The sequence below is a fragment of the Cervus elaphus genome, chromosome 19, assembly GCF_910594005.1.
Source record: "Cervus elaphus chromosome 19, mCerEla1.1, whole genome shotgun sequence".
NCBI lineage: Eukaryota > Metazoa > Chordata > Mammalia > Artiodactyla > Cervidae > Cervus > Cervus elaphus.
Window position 1 is genome coordinate 78,043,441 of NC_057833.1, and position 16,691 is coordinate 78,060,131.

Here is a 16,691-nt window from a genome sequence, read left to right on the forward strand (position 1 = left end):
CGTCATCTGAGCGTTTAGAAGTGTGTACTGAATAAGCATGTGCAATAGTTGAAATCAGGTGAGCTTAGACACTCAGCTGGTCTATCACTGGTTTTAACGCTCCCAGCCGCTGGAGAGAGCTATTACCACTGCCCACTTGGAAATGGTTCTGAACACACAGTTGAGTTCAGTTCAGTTGCTCAGTCGTGTCTGACTCTTTGCGACCCCATGGACTGCAGCACGCCAGGCCTCCCTGTCCTTCACCATCTCCCGGAGTTTGCTCAAACTCATGTCCATTGAATTGGTGATACCATCCAACCATCTCATCCTCTGCCATCCCCTTCTCCTCCCGCCTTCAATCTTTCCCAGCATCAGGGTCTGTTCGAATGAGTCAGTTCTTCAAATCAGGTGGCCAAAGTATTATTGGAGTTTCAGCTTCAACATCAGTCCTTTCAATGAATATTCAGGACTGATTTCCTTTAGGATGGACTGGTTGGATCTCCTTGCAGTCCAAGAGACTCTCAAGAGTCTTCTCCAGCACCACAGTTGAAAAATATCAATTCTTCGGCACTCAGCTTTCTTTATAGTCCAACTCTGACATCCATACATGACTACTGGACACAGAGGAATGGTCTTTAACACACAAATGAAAGGTTTGGGGAAAATGGTCAACCCTGAATATGGTCTATAAGTCTACTTAACAGAGATGCACCAGGGTCATACTCTTGGTTTCTACCTCCTACTGCAGCCAGCTGAGATGTCATCACTAGGGGACTCCAGGCTAAGAGTACACAGGACTCAGTACTAGATCCCTGTGAGTCTGTAATTCTTTCAGAATAAAAGGTTAAGATATGTTTGTATTCCTTGTCATGAACAGTGTGGCTGTATACATGTGCTCAGTCGCTCCGTCGTGTCCAACTCTTTGCAACACCATGGTCTGTAGCCTGCTAGGCTCCTCTGTCCATGGAGTTTTCCATGCAAGAACACTGGAGTGGGTTGCCATTTCCTTCTCCGGGGATCTTCCCCATCCCAGGCTCGAATCCTTGTCTCCTGAATTACAGGTGGATTCTTTACCACTGCGCTGCCTGGGAAGCAATGGTACATACCAGGATATGAATTCTCATTTTGTTCTCCCTGCTACCCAAAAGAGTTACTGTCTTCCCCACACACAAACTCCAAGGAGACAGCCACATACTTGTTCTGGTTCCGCACCTGCTGGGAAGAAGTTACCGACTATGCTTTTCAAAATCCTGGGCTGAGAGAGGTGAGGAGGCTAGATGATCCCTGGGGGAAAAGATCTAGGAGTTTAGGGCTTGGAGCTGAGAAGATGGAAGCAGCCAGATTCAAGAGAGAAGGAGGTGGATGTTCCAGGTGGTGCCAGGACATACCTGATGCAAAAGCTGAGCCAGGGACTCTTGGGGCATCAGGTCAGCACCTGGACACGATGCTCGAAGAAGCATCAACTATGGTCAGAGGGCTGGTCACTGTGAGAGGAATGGCCACGTCCAGCCAGGGCAGAGGGCCTAACCCATGCTGAGAGACCAGCATTAACAGTTTCCAATGGGCATCAGAAAACCCACATCACAGCAGGACCACCATAAAGAACCACAGCCCTCTCGTCTCCAGTCACCCCTGAAGACCCCAGGATGACTCTTACGCCCCTGGAGAAGAGCGAGTCTCTGAAGTGGTTCACCCAGATTGTTTCCTGCCTGCCAGAAGTGGAGGCATGAAGCAGATAATATGATGTCTAGAGAAATCACTGAAGCTGACGGTCCACAACCACAAGTTCTAAAAACTAAACCTAGGTTTAGCAGCAGCAGCAGCCCACAAATCCAATATTATTTAAATCCCTCACAGAGTGTTGGTTAGAAAAGGAAGTACAGGGAGCCGCTGTTTAGTTACAACAGCCTGGAGCAGCGAAAGCTAAGAATTCATGAGATCTCCCCAAGATGGTTTCAACAGAGCCAAGGTTTGTACCCAAAAGCCTTGGATTTATCTGAATTGTGATATCTAGAAGAACCTACTACATGTGAATGGTACTTTAAAAATCTATGTCACAAAGGTAGAACACAGTGATCTAACTGGCCTTTCTGCTCATCACAGATAAGCCTGTGTAAGCCTGGATGCACAGCTGGGAAAGATGTGATGACAAAGAGCTGAGACAGCCATCTCAACCTTGAAAAACAACCCCCAGAAAAACAGACAGAAGGTTCTTAAAGCACAAAATGCAATCATTCTAAATATCAGATCCCTTTTGTCTCTGTTTAAAATTTTAATCAAGTTTTCTATGTATTCAATCCCAAAGCTAATCATGTTATTATGTCATTTTTAATGTTCTCTGACAGATCATGGTTTTCTCCCTTATTTAACTGAATTACAGTAAGTCATAGGGCATGCATCGCTTGTTAAATGAGAAAAAGTCAAAATCTTTCTTTATGTAGAATGAAAAATTTTAGTCACTCAATCATGTCCAACTCTTTGAGACCCCATGGACTGTAGCCCACAAGGCTCCTCTGTCCTTGGAATTCTCCAGCCAAGAATACTGGAGTGGTTTGCCATTCCCTTCTCCAGGGGATCTTCCTGACCCAGTGATTGAACCTGGGTCTCTTGCATTGCAGGCTGATTCTTTACCATCTGAGCCACTAGGGTAGAGTAAATATTATTAAGGAATTGATAATTAACATTGATGTTAATTAATTATTAACATTAATTCATCTAAAATAAAAATGTCTTCTAAACTTCGTCATTCCTTCACCACAGCCCACGCAAAAATACCAAAACAATGTTTTTAGTTCCTATGGGGATCCATAACATTGTAATTTATTTTGCAAAGTGCTCACAATTTCAGAAAATATTAACAAGAGAATCCCCGGGCTGAATGGCTTATCACTTCACTGAACTAACCGGCCCAGCAACTGAGAAGCTAGAAAGCTGAAGCCAGCAGACTGTGGCCTCAAGATGCTGTCTTCCTCTTAGGTCTCATGAGAGAAAGGGAGTGGGGTGTAATGTTTCTTTCCTTTGTTTCTCTGCCTTAAAAAGAGCAAACTGAATTTCAATGTGTAAATCAATAATTCTGTGCCAGTGTATTAGGCAATCCATGCAAAGTCAGATTATAAAATGTTTTAAAAGATTTTTATAATCTCCAAGATAATTAAACAGTCACTCCATTTCATGTTAAATTGTTTATTTCAATTAAACAGGTTTGCCATGAAATCCCACCTAACTTCTAAGCAAAGACTGAAGAAGATTTGGTCTTTCTTCAAAACAGAAATGTCAAAGGCTCTTAAATTATCAACACTGAAATAGCAGTGTTCAAACATAAGGGAATTTACTGCCCTGGTTGCTCCCAAATTTAAGTTCCTTGAGATAAAGATAAACTGATGCCATCTCACATTTTCCATAGCAAGGCTTTCAGTCTTGGCCCCTTTCCCAGTCACAGTCTCTCTGCTGGGAACAAGGGTCCAACGATCTTAAGAGCTGTTTACACCTCTCCTGGAATCAATAAATAGGGGTAAATGCAAACCACTGGGCTTTGGTAAATAATCTTTTCTACAACTGGCCCAAAGCAGAAACCCACTGAAATGCTCCTGATTTCTACCCTGCCCATTCAGGCTCCCTTGGTGCCAGGGTCTCTCCTTTGCCTGGCTTCCCAGCCACATTTTCAGAATTCCTTGAATAAGTAGCCCATCTGACCCCCATTATCTTAGCTTGGTGCTTCCAGAACCACAATCCCCACTTGGCCTTTTACCCTGCAGCCGCTGCATTGGAACCTTTTAGAAGTAGCCTTGCATCAGCTGGGCCCTGCAGTTCCTCTGACTGGCCTCAAATTGGAGGCTTCAGATCCCTCCCCCACAGCTCCTCTTATCCTCAGCTACTACTGGCTTCCCACAAATCCCCTTGGTGGAGTATATCAGCTACAAATCGTCACTTGCCATCTACCTCTACAAGGATTAAACCATGAGCCACTGCAGCTGCTGACCTTCAACACCCCCAGAGAGGAGTTCAGGGTGGAGATCAGGAACAAGGCCCTCTGTGCCCTGGGAGGAATTGACAGAACAAGTCCTCAGATAGATATTTTCAGGACTAGATTTTATGAGCCCAATTCTTGCACCTCCTCATATCTAGAAAAGCACCAAAATCCTTCATGGTGATGACTGCTCCTCAAGACTACCAGAAACCTTCTGCAAAATATATAAGCTTGATTGCATTTTCTATCCTTCAGAAAAATCATATATACTGACCTTCCCCCGACCTCTTTGAAGTGGTTTCTCAGAGCTAACTGAAATGCTGTCTCCCAGGCTATAGTCCTCATTTTGCCCCAAATAAAGCTTAATTCACAACTCTCACATTGTGCATTTTTTAAGTCAACAAGTATGATAGGAGTTAATCAATACTTGTGAACAAGGCATAACGTCCCTTGTTTCTGAAAGAACATGAACCCAACCTAACCCAAACAACACAATGACAAGCTTTGTGTAGCCTGTCACTCCAGGCCTGAGTTCAGGCCCTTCCTCTATCTTCCTTTCAGCCTTCACCCACCTCACACACAGCAGTTAACATGTTAAGTGAAAATCACCTGCTGCCTCCTGGCTAATCCCTCAGTTCCTCAGTTTTGAGCTCACTATTCTGTGCCCAGAAAGATTCCCAGCATCTGGTCAGAGCTCAATAAATGGTTATTGAATATAATTGAATCCAGTGAAACTACAGTGAGAAAAGCAGACACTCACATTCTTCTCTTGGGATCTGGCAAGGTCACCTGCATCTTCATCACTCTCTTTTTGTGCCTCATGTTCTCCACTTTCTTCAGCCTTCTCTGTCCCCTGGTCACAAAGAAAACCCATGGTATCACCAACCTTGGATAAGCTTCCAAGACAACACCAGGCCATAACTGCTACAGTTTCCTTATTTATATACAGTATATAAATGAAGCAAAGGTAGACCTCTATTTACTAGTCACTTAACTCCTAGAGTATAGGATCACCAACCCTCAACATTGCTAATTGGATCTATCAGTGTCAATGAACAGCCTCGACTCACATGAATGGTAGAGTCATAAAGACCCTAATAGGAGCTAATTCATCCATTTAAGGCTTGTGAAGAGAACGTCAAAGGATTCCATAATTAGGGAGTATTTGTTTTCTATTGCTTATGTGGAAAGAGGCATTATAATTTTAGAGATTAAAAAAGATAGATGATAGAGATAAATGATAGATGATTGATAGATACATAGAGAAATGATAGATGTGATGGATGGATGGATAGATAGTTGGATGGGTAGCTAAATAGGTGTGATGGATGAATGGATAAATAGACAGATAAATGTGATGGATGGATGGATGGGTAGATGGATAGATAGATGGATGGATGGATGAGGTAGACAGACAAACATATGGAAAAACTAGAACCCAGAAGACATTCTATGTAAAACAGGTTTCCTTGGAAGATGGTTCAAGACACCAACTCTTACCTCTGTGGTGCTCTGAGCCTCTCCTGCCACATCACCATCAGGAAGGGAAGACGCTTCCTCAGGCGACTTTGTCACCTGCATCACAGAAATTGAGAATGTTTGATAGTTTTCTTGAGGACAATGGCTTGCATTTCAACACGTTTTAAGTCTCCAAACTATATTTGTCTTCACCCCTCATTTTATCTTCACTATGATGCTCTAACCAAAGTCAGTAGATAGTCACCACCACTCACACCTAAGAAACAAGAAAATAAGGCAAAAATTGTCACACTGCAAGTTAGGGGCAGGGCTAGGATACACCTTCTATTTTATGTTTTCCTGACCTATCCAGTGGTTTCCAGCCTTTTAAAGTATTAGTTTATTTTTCTCATCAGAAGTAAATCCTAACTATGTGAGGTAACAGATGTTAAATAAACTTACTGTGGTGATTATTTCACATATCTATATATATCAAATCATTGTGTTGCACTCCTTAAATTCATACAATGTTATCTTTCAATTATATCTTAGTAAAGTGGGGTGATTTTTTAAACTTTTTATTTTGTATTGGAGTATAGCCAATTAACAATGTTGTGATAGTTTCAGGTGCACTTCTGAGTGACTCAGCCATACATACACATGTATCATTCTCTCCCAAGCTTCCCTCCCATCCAGGCTGCCACATAACATTGAGCAGAGTTCCCCATGCTGTGCAGTAGGTTCTCACTGTGCGCGTCTGTGAGTGTGTGTTAGCCACTCAGTCATGTCCGACTCTTTATGATCCCATGGGCTGTAGCCTGCCACCAGGATTCTCTGACCATGGAATTCTCCAGGCAAGAATACTGGAGTGGGTAGCCATTCTCTTCTCCAGGGGATCTTCCCAACCTAGAGATTGGACCCAGGTCTCCTGCTTTGCAGGCAGATTCTTCTCCATCTGAGCCCCCAGGGAAGCCCAGGTTCTCATTAGTTATCTATTTCACACATAGCCTGTGTGCGTACGTGTCAATTCCAACCTCCCAATTCACTCCATGCCCCTTCCTCCTTTGGTGTCCACGTGTTTGTTCTCTACATCTGTCTCTAGTTCTGCTCTGCAAATAGGTTCATCTGTACCATTTTCCTAGATTCCACATCCACATGCAAGATGTGGATGGACCTAGAGACTGACATACAGAGTAACATAAGTCAGAAAGAGAGAAACAAATATCACATAATAATGCACAAAGATTTGGTGATTTGTATTCTGAAGGCACTTCAAGTTCATGGGAACAAATTGGGCCATAAACACACCCTCCAACCCCATGCTCCTGCAATACTCAATATTAAAATATTCATATGTATTCAACTCTATCTTAACATATACATAGGCTATTTTTGTTTCATTTTTGTGTTTTTTAAAAACAATAAATAGGTACATACTATGCACAACTTGATTCTTTAGCTTAGTATATCATGGGCATTTGTCCAGATTAATTCATATGGTTGTAACTCATTCCTATTAACATTTGCTTAATGTTAAAAATATAGTAACTTATTCATATATTTCCCAACTGATGGCTATTCAGGAAGTTCACATTTGTGTGTCTACAAACACTATGCTGAACTGAATAAAGGCATGCTAAATCACTTTTTTAAAAAAGAATTTTTTTGTTTTGTAGCCTTTTATATACACAAATCGGAGAAGGCAATGGCATCCCACTCCAGTACTCTTGCCTGGAAAATCCCATGGACGGAGGAGCCTGGTAGGCTGCAGTCCATGGGGTCGCTGAGAGTCAGACAGGACTGGGTGACTTTACCTTCACTTTTCACTTTCATGCGCTGGAGGACATGGCAACCCACCCCAGTGTTCTTGCCTGGAGAATCCCAGGGACGGGGGAGCCTGGTGGGCTACCGTCTATGGGGTTGCACAGACTCGGACACGACTGAAGCGACTTAGCAGCAGCAGCAGCATATACACAAATTTATCTAACTTTTGGGGCTTCCTAGGTGGCATTAGTGGTAAAGAGAGAGAGAGAGAGAGTGAAGTCGCTCAGTCATGTCCAACTCTTTGCAACTCCATGGACTGTAGCCTACTAGGCTCCTCCATCCATGGGATTTTCCAAGCAAGAGTACTGGAGTGGGTTGCCATTTACTTCTCCAGGGGAGTGGTAAAGAACCTGCCTGCAAATACAGGAGACCTAAGAGATGGGATTTGATCCCTGGGTCAGGAAGATCCCCTGGAGGAGGGCATGGCAACTAACTCCAGTATTCTTGCCTGGAGAATCCCATGGACAGAGGAGCCTGGCAGGCTATAGACCATGGGGTTGCAAAGAGTCAGACACGACTGAAGCAACTAACACGCACACATCTAACTTTTATTTTCTGACATGTAGTTATTTTATATTAATTATTAACATCTAGTGATTTAATCAATGTGAAGTCTAATTTTTTGTATAATATAAAGTAGGGCTCTGTTTTCTTCCAGATAGATGAAAAAGTATGCCTGTAACATTTATATATCACCATTGTCCTTTCAATTAAGATGTTATTTTTGTCATTTATAAAATTCTATATATACATTTGGATCTGTTAACACACTAGTCTATATATAAATATATAAACATATCCATGGATGTATTTATTTTTTCCCTTGGATGTATTTATACGTTCCCATGCCAATATGTAGCTTTTATCACTGTAGTTTTAACATGAATTTTAATATTCAGAAAGGCAAGCTGCTACAAAGTCTCCTTTTTCAAAAATTTTTGGCTCTTCTCAGACATGTATTATTACAGTACATTTTAAGATCATTTTCCCCAGTGTCAACAATTTTTAAATAGGCTTTTCTTTGAAATGCCACTAAATGTATTTATTAGTTTAGAAATTTTCACTTCTTATTGTTAAATCATCTCACCTAGGGCATCATACTCTCCCCATAACTTTAGTACTTGTTGGTGTCCTTCAGGTAAATTTACTCCTAAACATTTTAAAGATTTTTATCACCATTGTGGATGGGATTTGTTTTTTACATTTTAACTTCTCATCCATTATAGTTGATATAAGTAAAAGCTACTACTTTTTCCATTCTTTAATCCAGAAACTGTATGTTATTAATTCTAATGAATTTTACTGGAGTCTGTTGAAATTTCTTTTTTTTTTATTAGTTGGAGGCTAATTACTTCACAACATTTCAGTGGGTTTTGTCATACATTGATATGAATCAGCCATAGATTTAAACGTATTCCCCATCCTGATCCCCCCTCCCACCTCCCTCTCCACCCGATTCCTCTGGGTCTTCCCAGTGCACCAGGCCTGAGCACTTGTCTCATGCATCCCACCTGGGCTGGTGATCTGTTTCACCATAGATAATATACATGCTGTTCTTTCGAAACATCCCACCCTCACCTTCTCTCACAGAGTTCAAAAGTCTGTTCTGTATTTCTGTGTCTCTTTTTCTGTTTTGCATATAGGGTTATCGTTACCATCTTTCTAAATTCCATATATATGTGTTAGTATGCTGTAATGTTCTTTATCTTTCTGGCTTACTTCACTCTGTATAATGGGCTCCAGTTTCATCCATCTCATTAGAACTGATTCAAATGAATTCTTTTTAATGGCTGAGTAATATTCCATGGTGTATATGTACCACAGCTTCCTTATCCATTCGTCTGCTGATGGGCATCTAGGCTGCTTCCATGTCCTGGCTATTATAAACAGAGCTGCGATGAACACTGGGGTGCATGTGTCTCTTTCAGATCTGGTTTCCTCGGTGTGTATGCCCAGAAGTGGTATTGCTGGGTCATATGGCAGTTCTATTTCCAGTTTTTTAAGAAATCTCCACACTGTTCTCTGTAGCGGCTGTACTAGTTTGCATTCCCATCAACTCAAAACACAAACTTTAAATGATACAATGGACCGGTTAGACCTAATTGATATCTATAGGACATTTACCCCAAAACAATGAATTTCACCTTTTTCTCAAATACTCACAGAACCTTCTCCAGGATAGATCACATCCTGGGCCATAAATCTAGCCTTGGTAAATTTTTAAAAAATTGAAATCCTCTCAAGCATCTTTTCTGATCACAATGCAGTAAGATTAGATGTCAACTACCAGAAAAAAAAAAAAAAAACTATGAAAAATACAAACATATGGAGGCTAAACAACATGTTTCTGAATAACCAACAAATTGAAAGGTTGTTGCTGAACGATAAGACGCGGGATTCTTGGCCTCCGGAGGAGACGAATTCAATCCGGGGCCAGAGACGAGGCTGGATCGCTCAGAGCTTTTGTGTAATAAAGTTTTATTAAAGTATAAAGGAGATAGGGAAAGCTTCTGACATAGGCATCAGAAGGGGGCAAAAGAGTACCCCCCTCCTAGTCTTTAGCTGTATGTTATATAGTCACTCACAGTCTGTTAATGAAATGAAAGGAATGTCATAAAATTTAGAATGGCATCAGACAATTCATCCCAGGCCATAAAACGATTGACTTGAATCTTGTAGAAGGGCAGAATACCAACAAATAGTTCCGTTTACATAGACTAGGGGAACAATACCTGAGTAAGTAAGTTAGGCCGTTTGGCGGAACCAACTTGAAGATAGAGTCTGGGGTTCATTAACATAGCTTAAGACAACATTTCCATACGAAAAAGGAATGTATTGGTTAACTCAAAGTTTGAGAGTAGTTAGCTTTAGGTGAGACCAGGTGTCATGGCAACACAGAATGTTAAGAGAAACCTCCTTTTAAATTTGTATAGAGAAGGAAAAACAGATCGCTGGTTTGTTTCTTCCTGCCGCTTAAGAGAGATAAAAATGTCTGGCACTTACAGCCTCTTTCCTCCATTTGGAGACCCCTGGCCTTCTTGCCTGTTACCCTCTCAAAATCACAGAAGAAATCAAAAAAGAAACCAAAATATGCATAGAAACAAATGAAAATGAAAACACAACAAACCAAAACCTAAGGGATTCAGTAAAAGCAGTGCTAAGGGGACGGTTCATAGCAATACAAGCTTACCTCAAGAAACAGGAGAAAAATCAAATAAATAACCTAACTCTACATGTAAAGCAACTAGAGAAAGAAGAAATGAAGAACCCCTGGGTCAGTAGAAGGGAAGAAATCATAAAAATTAGGGCAGAAATAAATGAAAAAGAAACAAAGGAGACCATAGAAAAAATCAACAAAACTAAAAGCTGGTTCTTTGAGAAGATAAATAAAATAGAAAAACCATTAGCCAGACTCATCAAGATAAAAAGGGAGAAGAATCAAATCAACAAAATTAGAAATGAAAATGGAGAAATCACAACAGACAACACAGAAATACAAAGGATCATAAGAGACTATACTACCAGCAACTAAATGCCAATAAAGTGGACAACTTGGAAGAAATGGACAAATTCTTAGAAAAGTATAACTTTCCAAACTGAACCAAGAAGAAATAGAAAATCTTAACAGGCTCATCACAAGCACGGAAACCAAAACTGTAATCAGAAATCTTCCAACAAAAAAAATCCCAGGACCAGATGGCTTCACAGCTGAATTCTACCAAAAATTTACAGAAAGCTAACACCTATCCTACTCAAACTCTTCCAGAAAATTGCAGAGGAGGGTAAACTTGCAAACTCATTCTATGAGGCCACCATCACCCTAACACCAAAACCAGACAAAGATGCCACTAAAAAAGAAAACTACAGGCCAGTATCACTGATGAACATAGATGCAAAAATCCTCAACAAAATTCTAGCAAACAGAATCCAATAACATATTAAAAAGATCATACATCATGACCAGGTGGGCTTTATCCCAGGGATGCATGGATTCTTCAATGTTCATAAATCAATGTGATACACCACATTAACAAATTGAAAAATAAAAATCATATAATTATCTCAGTAGATGCAGAGAAAGCCTTTGACAAAATTCAATATCCATTTATGATAAAAAAACCCTCCAGAAAGCAGGCATAGAAGGAACATACCTCAACATAATAAAAGCCATATATGTTAAACCCACAACACATCACCCTCAATGGTGAAAAATTGAAAGCATTTCCCCTAAAGTCAGGAACAAGACAAGGGTGCCCACTCTCACTACTACTATTCAACATAGTTTTGGAAGTTTTGGCCACAGCAATCAGAGAAGAAAAAGAAATAAAAGGAATCCAGATTGGAAAAGAAAAAGTAAAACTCTCACTGTTTGCAGATGACAGGATCCTCTACATAGAAAACCCTAAAGACTCTACCAGAAAATTACTAGAGCTAATCAATGAATATAGTAAAGTCGCAGGATATAAAATTAACACACAGAAATCCCTTGCATTCCTATACACTAACAATGAGAAAACAGAAAGAGAAATTAAGGAAACAATACCATTCACCATTGCAACAAAAAGAATAAAATACTTAGGAATAAATCTACTTAAAGAAACAAAAGACCTATCTATAGAAAACTATAAAACACTGATGAAAGAAATCAAAGAGGACACAAATAGATGGAGAAATACACCATTTCATAGATTGGAAGAATCAATACAGTGAAAATGAGTATACTACCCAAAGCAATCTATAGATTCAATGCAATCCCTATCAAGCTACCAACGGTATTTTTCACAGAACTAGAAAAAATAGTTTCACAGTTTGTATAGAAATACAAAAAACCTTAAATAGCCAAAGCAATCCTGAGAAAGAAGAATGGAACTGGAGGAATCAACCTGCCTGACTTCAGCCTCTACTACAAAGCTACAGTCATCAAGACAGTATGGTACTGGCACAAAGACAGAAATATAGATAAATGAACAAAATAGAAAGCCCAGAGATAAATTCACACACCTATGGACACCTTATCTTTGACAAATGAGGCAAGAATCTACAATGGAGAAAAGACAATCTCTTTAACAAGTGGTGCTGGGAAAACTGGTCAACCACTTGTAAAAGAATGAAACTAGAACACTTTCTAACACCACACACAAAAATAAACTCAAAATGGATTAAAAATCTAAATGTAAGGCCAGAAACTATAAAACTCCTAGAGGAGAACATAGGCAAAACACTCTCCGACATAAATCATAGCAGGATCCTCTATGACTCACCTCCCAGAGTAATGAAAATAAAAGCAAAAATAAACAAATGGGACCTAATTAAACTTAGAAGCTTTTGCACAACGAAGGAAACTATAAGCAAGATGAAAAGACAGCCTTCAGAATGGGAGAAAATAATAGCAAATGAAGCAACTGACAAAGAATTAATCTCAAAAATATACAAGCAGCTCCTGCAGCTCACTTCCAGAAAAATAAACGACCCATTCAAAAACTGGGCCAAAGAAGTAAACAGACATTTCTCCAAAGAAGACATACAGATGGCTAACAAACACATGAAAACAACATCACTCATTATCACATAAATACAAATCAAAACCACAATGAGGTACCATTACACACTGGTCAGAATGGCTGCTATCAAGAAGTCTGCAAACAATAAATGCTGGAGAGGGTGCAGAGAAAAAGGAACCCTCTAACACTGTTGGTGGGAATGCAAATTAGTACAGCTACTATGGAGAACAGTATGGAGATTCCTTAAAAAACTGGAAATAGAACTGCATACGACCCAGCAATCCCACTGCTGGGCATACACACTGAGAAAACCAGAATTGAGACACGTGTACCCTAATGTTCATCACAGCACTGTTTACAATAGCAAGACATGGAAGCAACCTAGATGTCCATCAGCAGACGAATGGATAAGAAAGCTGTGGTACATATATGCAATGGAATATTAGTCAGCTATTAAAAAGAATGCATTTGAATCAGTTCTAATGAGGTGGATGAAACTGGAGCCTATTATACAGAGTGAAGTAAGTCAGAAAGAAAAACACCAATACAGTATACTAATGCATATATATGGAATTTAGAAGGATGGTAACGATAACCCTATATGCAAAACAGAAAAAGAGACACAGATGTACAGAACAGACTTTTGGACTATGTGGGAGAAGGCAAGGGTGGGATGTTTTGAGAGCACAGCATTGAAACATGTATATTATCATACATGCAATAGACTGCCAGTCCAGGTTTGATGCATGAGACAGAGTACTCAGGGCTGGTGCACTGGGATAACCTTGAGGGATGGGATGGGGAGGGAGGTGGGAGGGAGGTTCAGGGTGGGAACACATGTACACCCATGGCTGATTCATGTGAATGTATGGCAAAAACCACCACAATATTGTAAAGTAAAAAAAAAAAAAAAAAAAAGACAACATATAACAAGTTTTGGTGAGAATATGGAGAAAAGAGAACCCTCATGCACCATTGATAAAAATGCAAATTGTTACAGCTACTAGGGAAGAAAGTATGGAGAGTCCCCGAAAAATTAAAGATAGAACTGCCATACTATCCATCAGTGGTACTCCTGAGTATTTATCTGAAGAATATGAAAACACTAATATGAAAAAAAATATGCACTTCAATGTTCATTGCAGCATTATTTACAATAGCCAAGATATCAAAGCAACCTAAGTGTCCTTAAATAGATGAGTAAATAAAGAAGATATTTTATATATATATATCCTATATATGTGTGGAATATTACACAGTCATATAAAAAGAATTAGGACTTCCCTGTAGCCCAAATGGTAAAGAATCTGCCTTCTATGCAGGAGACCAGGTTTGATCCCTGGGTCGGGAAGATCCTCTGGAGAAGGGAATGGTGATCCACTCCAGTATTCTTGTCTGGAGAATCCCATGGACAGAGAAGCCCGGCAGGCTACAGTCCATGGGATCGCAAAGAGTTAGACATGACTGAGCAACTAACACACAACACACACATATAAAAGAATGGAATTTGCAAGTACATGGATGGACCTAGAGGGTATTATGCTAACTGAAATAAGTCAAACAGAAAAAGACAAGTGCTGTATGGTATCATTCATATATGGACTCTAAAAAGCAAAACAAATGAATAAACATAACCAAACAGAAACAGAGTCATAAATACATAGTGGTTGCCAGAGTAGAGAAGGATGGAGGGCGGAAATAAATAACTGAGGGAGATTAAGACATACAAACTTTAAGTTACAAAATAAATGCATCACTGTTATGAAACATACAATATAGGGAATACAGTCAACAATTATGTAATATGTTTGTATGGTAACTAGATTTATTATGGTGATCATTTTGAAACATCCTGAAATAATGAATCACTATGTTGTACAATGGGAACTAACATAGTGTTGTTGGTTAATTGTAATTCAAAAACAAATAAACAAACTCATAGGGAAAAAATGCGTTTACCAGAGGCAGGGGGTGGGTAGAAGTGAACTGGATGATGATGGACAAAAGGTATAAATTTCCAGTGACAAGATAAATAAGAACTAGAGATATACTATACAACATGATAATATAATTAACAAAGCTGTATGTGATATATGAAAAATGTTAAAAGAGTAAATCCTAAGAATTCTCACACAAGGAAAACAATTTCTTTTCTAGTTCTTCAGTTTGGTATCTATACAAGATAATGGATGTTCACTAAACTTACCGTGGTTCATTTCATGATACATATAAATGATTATGCTGTGTACATCAAATTCTAGGGCTATATGTCAATTATATCCCAATAATACTGTAAGGAATTTTTTAACTTTGATTTTTAAAAATTAATTTTGCTAATTACATTTGTTTGTATGCTTAAAAGAGTACCCAATATGTAAGAAATGCCAGGTACGTATTGAAAGGTATGTTTTTAACAAGTTTTCTCTAGGGGTTTCTGGTTTATGTATTTGACTGCCATGTACTATGATCCACAAAGATCCATAACTACTATATTTTCTTCATATATTTTTACCATTTTTCTTTATATAATACCTCTTTTACTTCATTGTCACTTTTGGTCTTTAATTCCTCTGTAGCTTTAATTCCTCTGAAAGCCAATATTCCAGGTTTCTTTTTGTTTATGCCCTTCATTTCAAGTTTTCTTTGAATTATTGTTTTATTGTTATAACATGTCTCAATCTTCACTAAAATCTAATTTCACTGACAACTCTAATTCTAGTAGAGGAAAGTAACCTTCTACAGACACTCTAACAGACACTGACTATAAACTCTAGGTGAAATTTAAAAAATAAATTTTCTATAAGACATAAGTAAAGGAAAAACAAGAGAATGAACCAAAGCTAGATGATTCAAGAGGAAGTTGACACTTGAAAGATGAGAATGATTTGTACCCTCACGCTCACAGCCACATTATTAACAAAAGCCAAGAAGTGGAGACAATCCAAATACCATCATTGGGTGAATGGAATATATAATGGAATGTTATTCAGCCTTAAAAAAAAAGAAGGGAAGGAAATCCTGACACAAGCCTGTCACAAAAAGACAACTACCATTTGATTTCACTCATATGAGGAATCTAAAATGGAAAAATTCATAGAAACAGAGAAAAAAATGGTGGTTACTAGGGACTGAGAATAAGGAGAAATGGGGAGTTTTATGAATGTAAGACTTTCAGTCTTACAAAATGAAAAGTTTTGGAGATCTTTTGCACTGCAATGTAAATATAGTTAACACTACTGAACAGTAATTTTTTTTAAATATTTTTTAAGAAAGTAGGAATAGCACCAAGTGAGTTGCCATTCTCAGGGCTTAAACCTGAAAGTAAGCAAATCTTGTGAGAAACATAAAACCACAAAAGCAAATTCACATATTTTTTTTCCTTGTCTGAAAAATCAAAAAACCTGAATTTAGGGCAACCACAGCCCCTGGAAAATCAAGACAGAATCTTGGACAGGAGAGAGGCAAATGGAGAGAGCCCCAGATTCTGTTCATAAACTCTGCCAACATCTTCAGCTGAGCCCAGAACAATGTGTGCATGTGACTGGTTTCAGCTAAAGAAAAAAGAACTCAACTCAGTTTTAAGTTGCTGCTAGAAACATAGTGTTTGCAGTCTGAGTACAACAAAGTAAATGCCCTATTTAAGCCAAAAAAAAATCAACATTTTTCAGAGGAATGTAACAAAACACAGTCTGCACAACACAATATTCACTATGTCCAAGTATCCAAAACCCTTGAAGTATAAAGAACAAGGAAAATGTGACCCATTCCCAAAAAGAAAAAACAATAAATAGAGACTGAATCCAGAAATAAGCCAGATGTTGGAATTAGCAGACAAGGAATTTTTAAAGCAACTATTAAGACTATAATATACTCAAAGATGTAAAGGAAAATATTCTTACAATGATGAAACAATTGGAACTATGAGCAGAGAAATAAAAACTGTAAACAGCAAACAAATGGGA

General features: G+C 38.9%; 1 protein-coding gene across 2 annotated transcripts in view; it reads right to left on the minus strand.

Moving 5' to 3' along the window:
- The window catches only part of LOC122675508 (SH3 domain-binding glutamic acid-rich protein-like), a 57,620-nt gene that overhangs the window by 16,590 nt on the left and 24,339 nt on the right, over positions 1 to 16,691 (minus strand). For both annotated transcript variants that reach the window (XM_043874386.1, XM_043874385.1), the window contains exons 4-5: positions 5,447 to 5,521; positions 4,707 to 4,799 (exon numbers count right to left, since the gene is read on the minus strand). In XM_043874386.1, the coding sequence (XP_043730321.1) occupies positions 4,707 to 4,799; positions 5,447 to 5,521 (168 nt within the window). The remainder of the gene's footprint in view (positions 1 to 4,706; positions 4,800 to 5,446; positions 5,522 to 16,691) is intronic.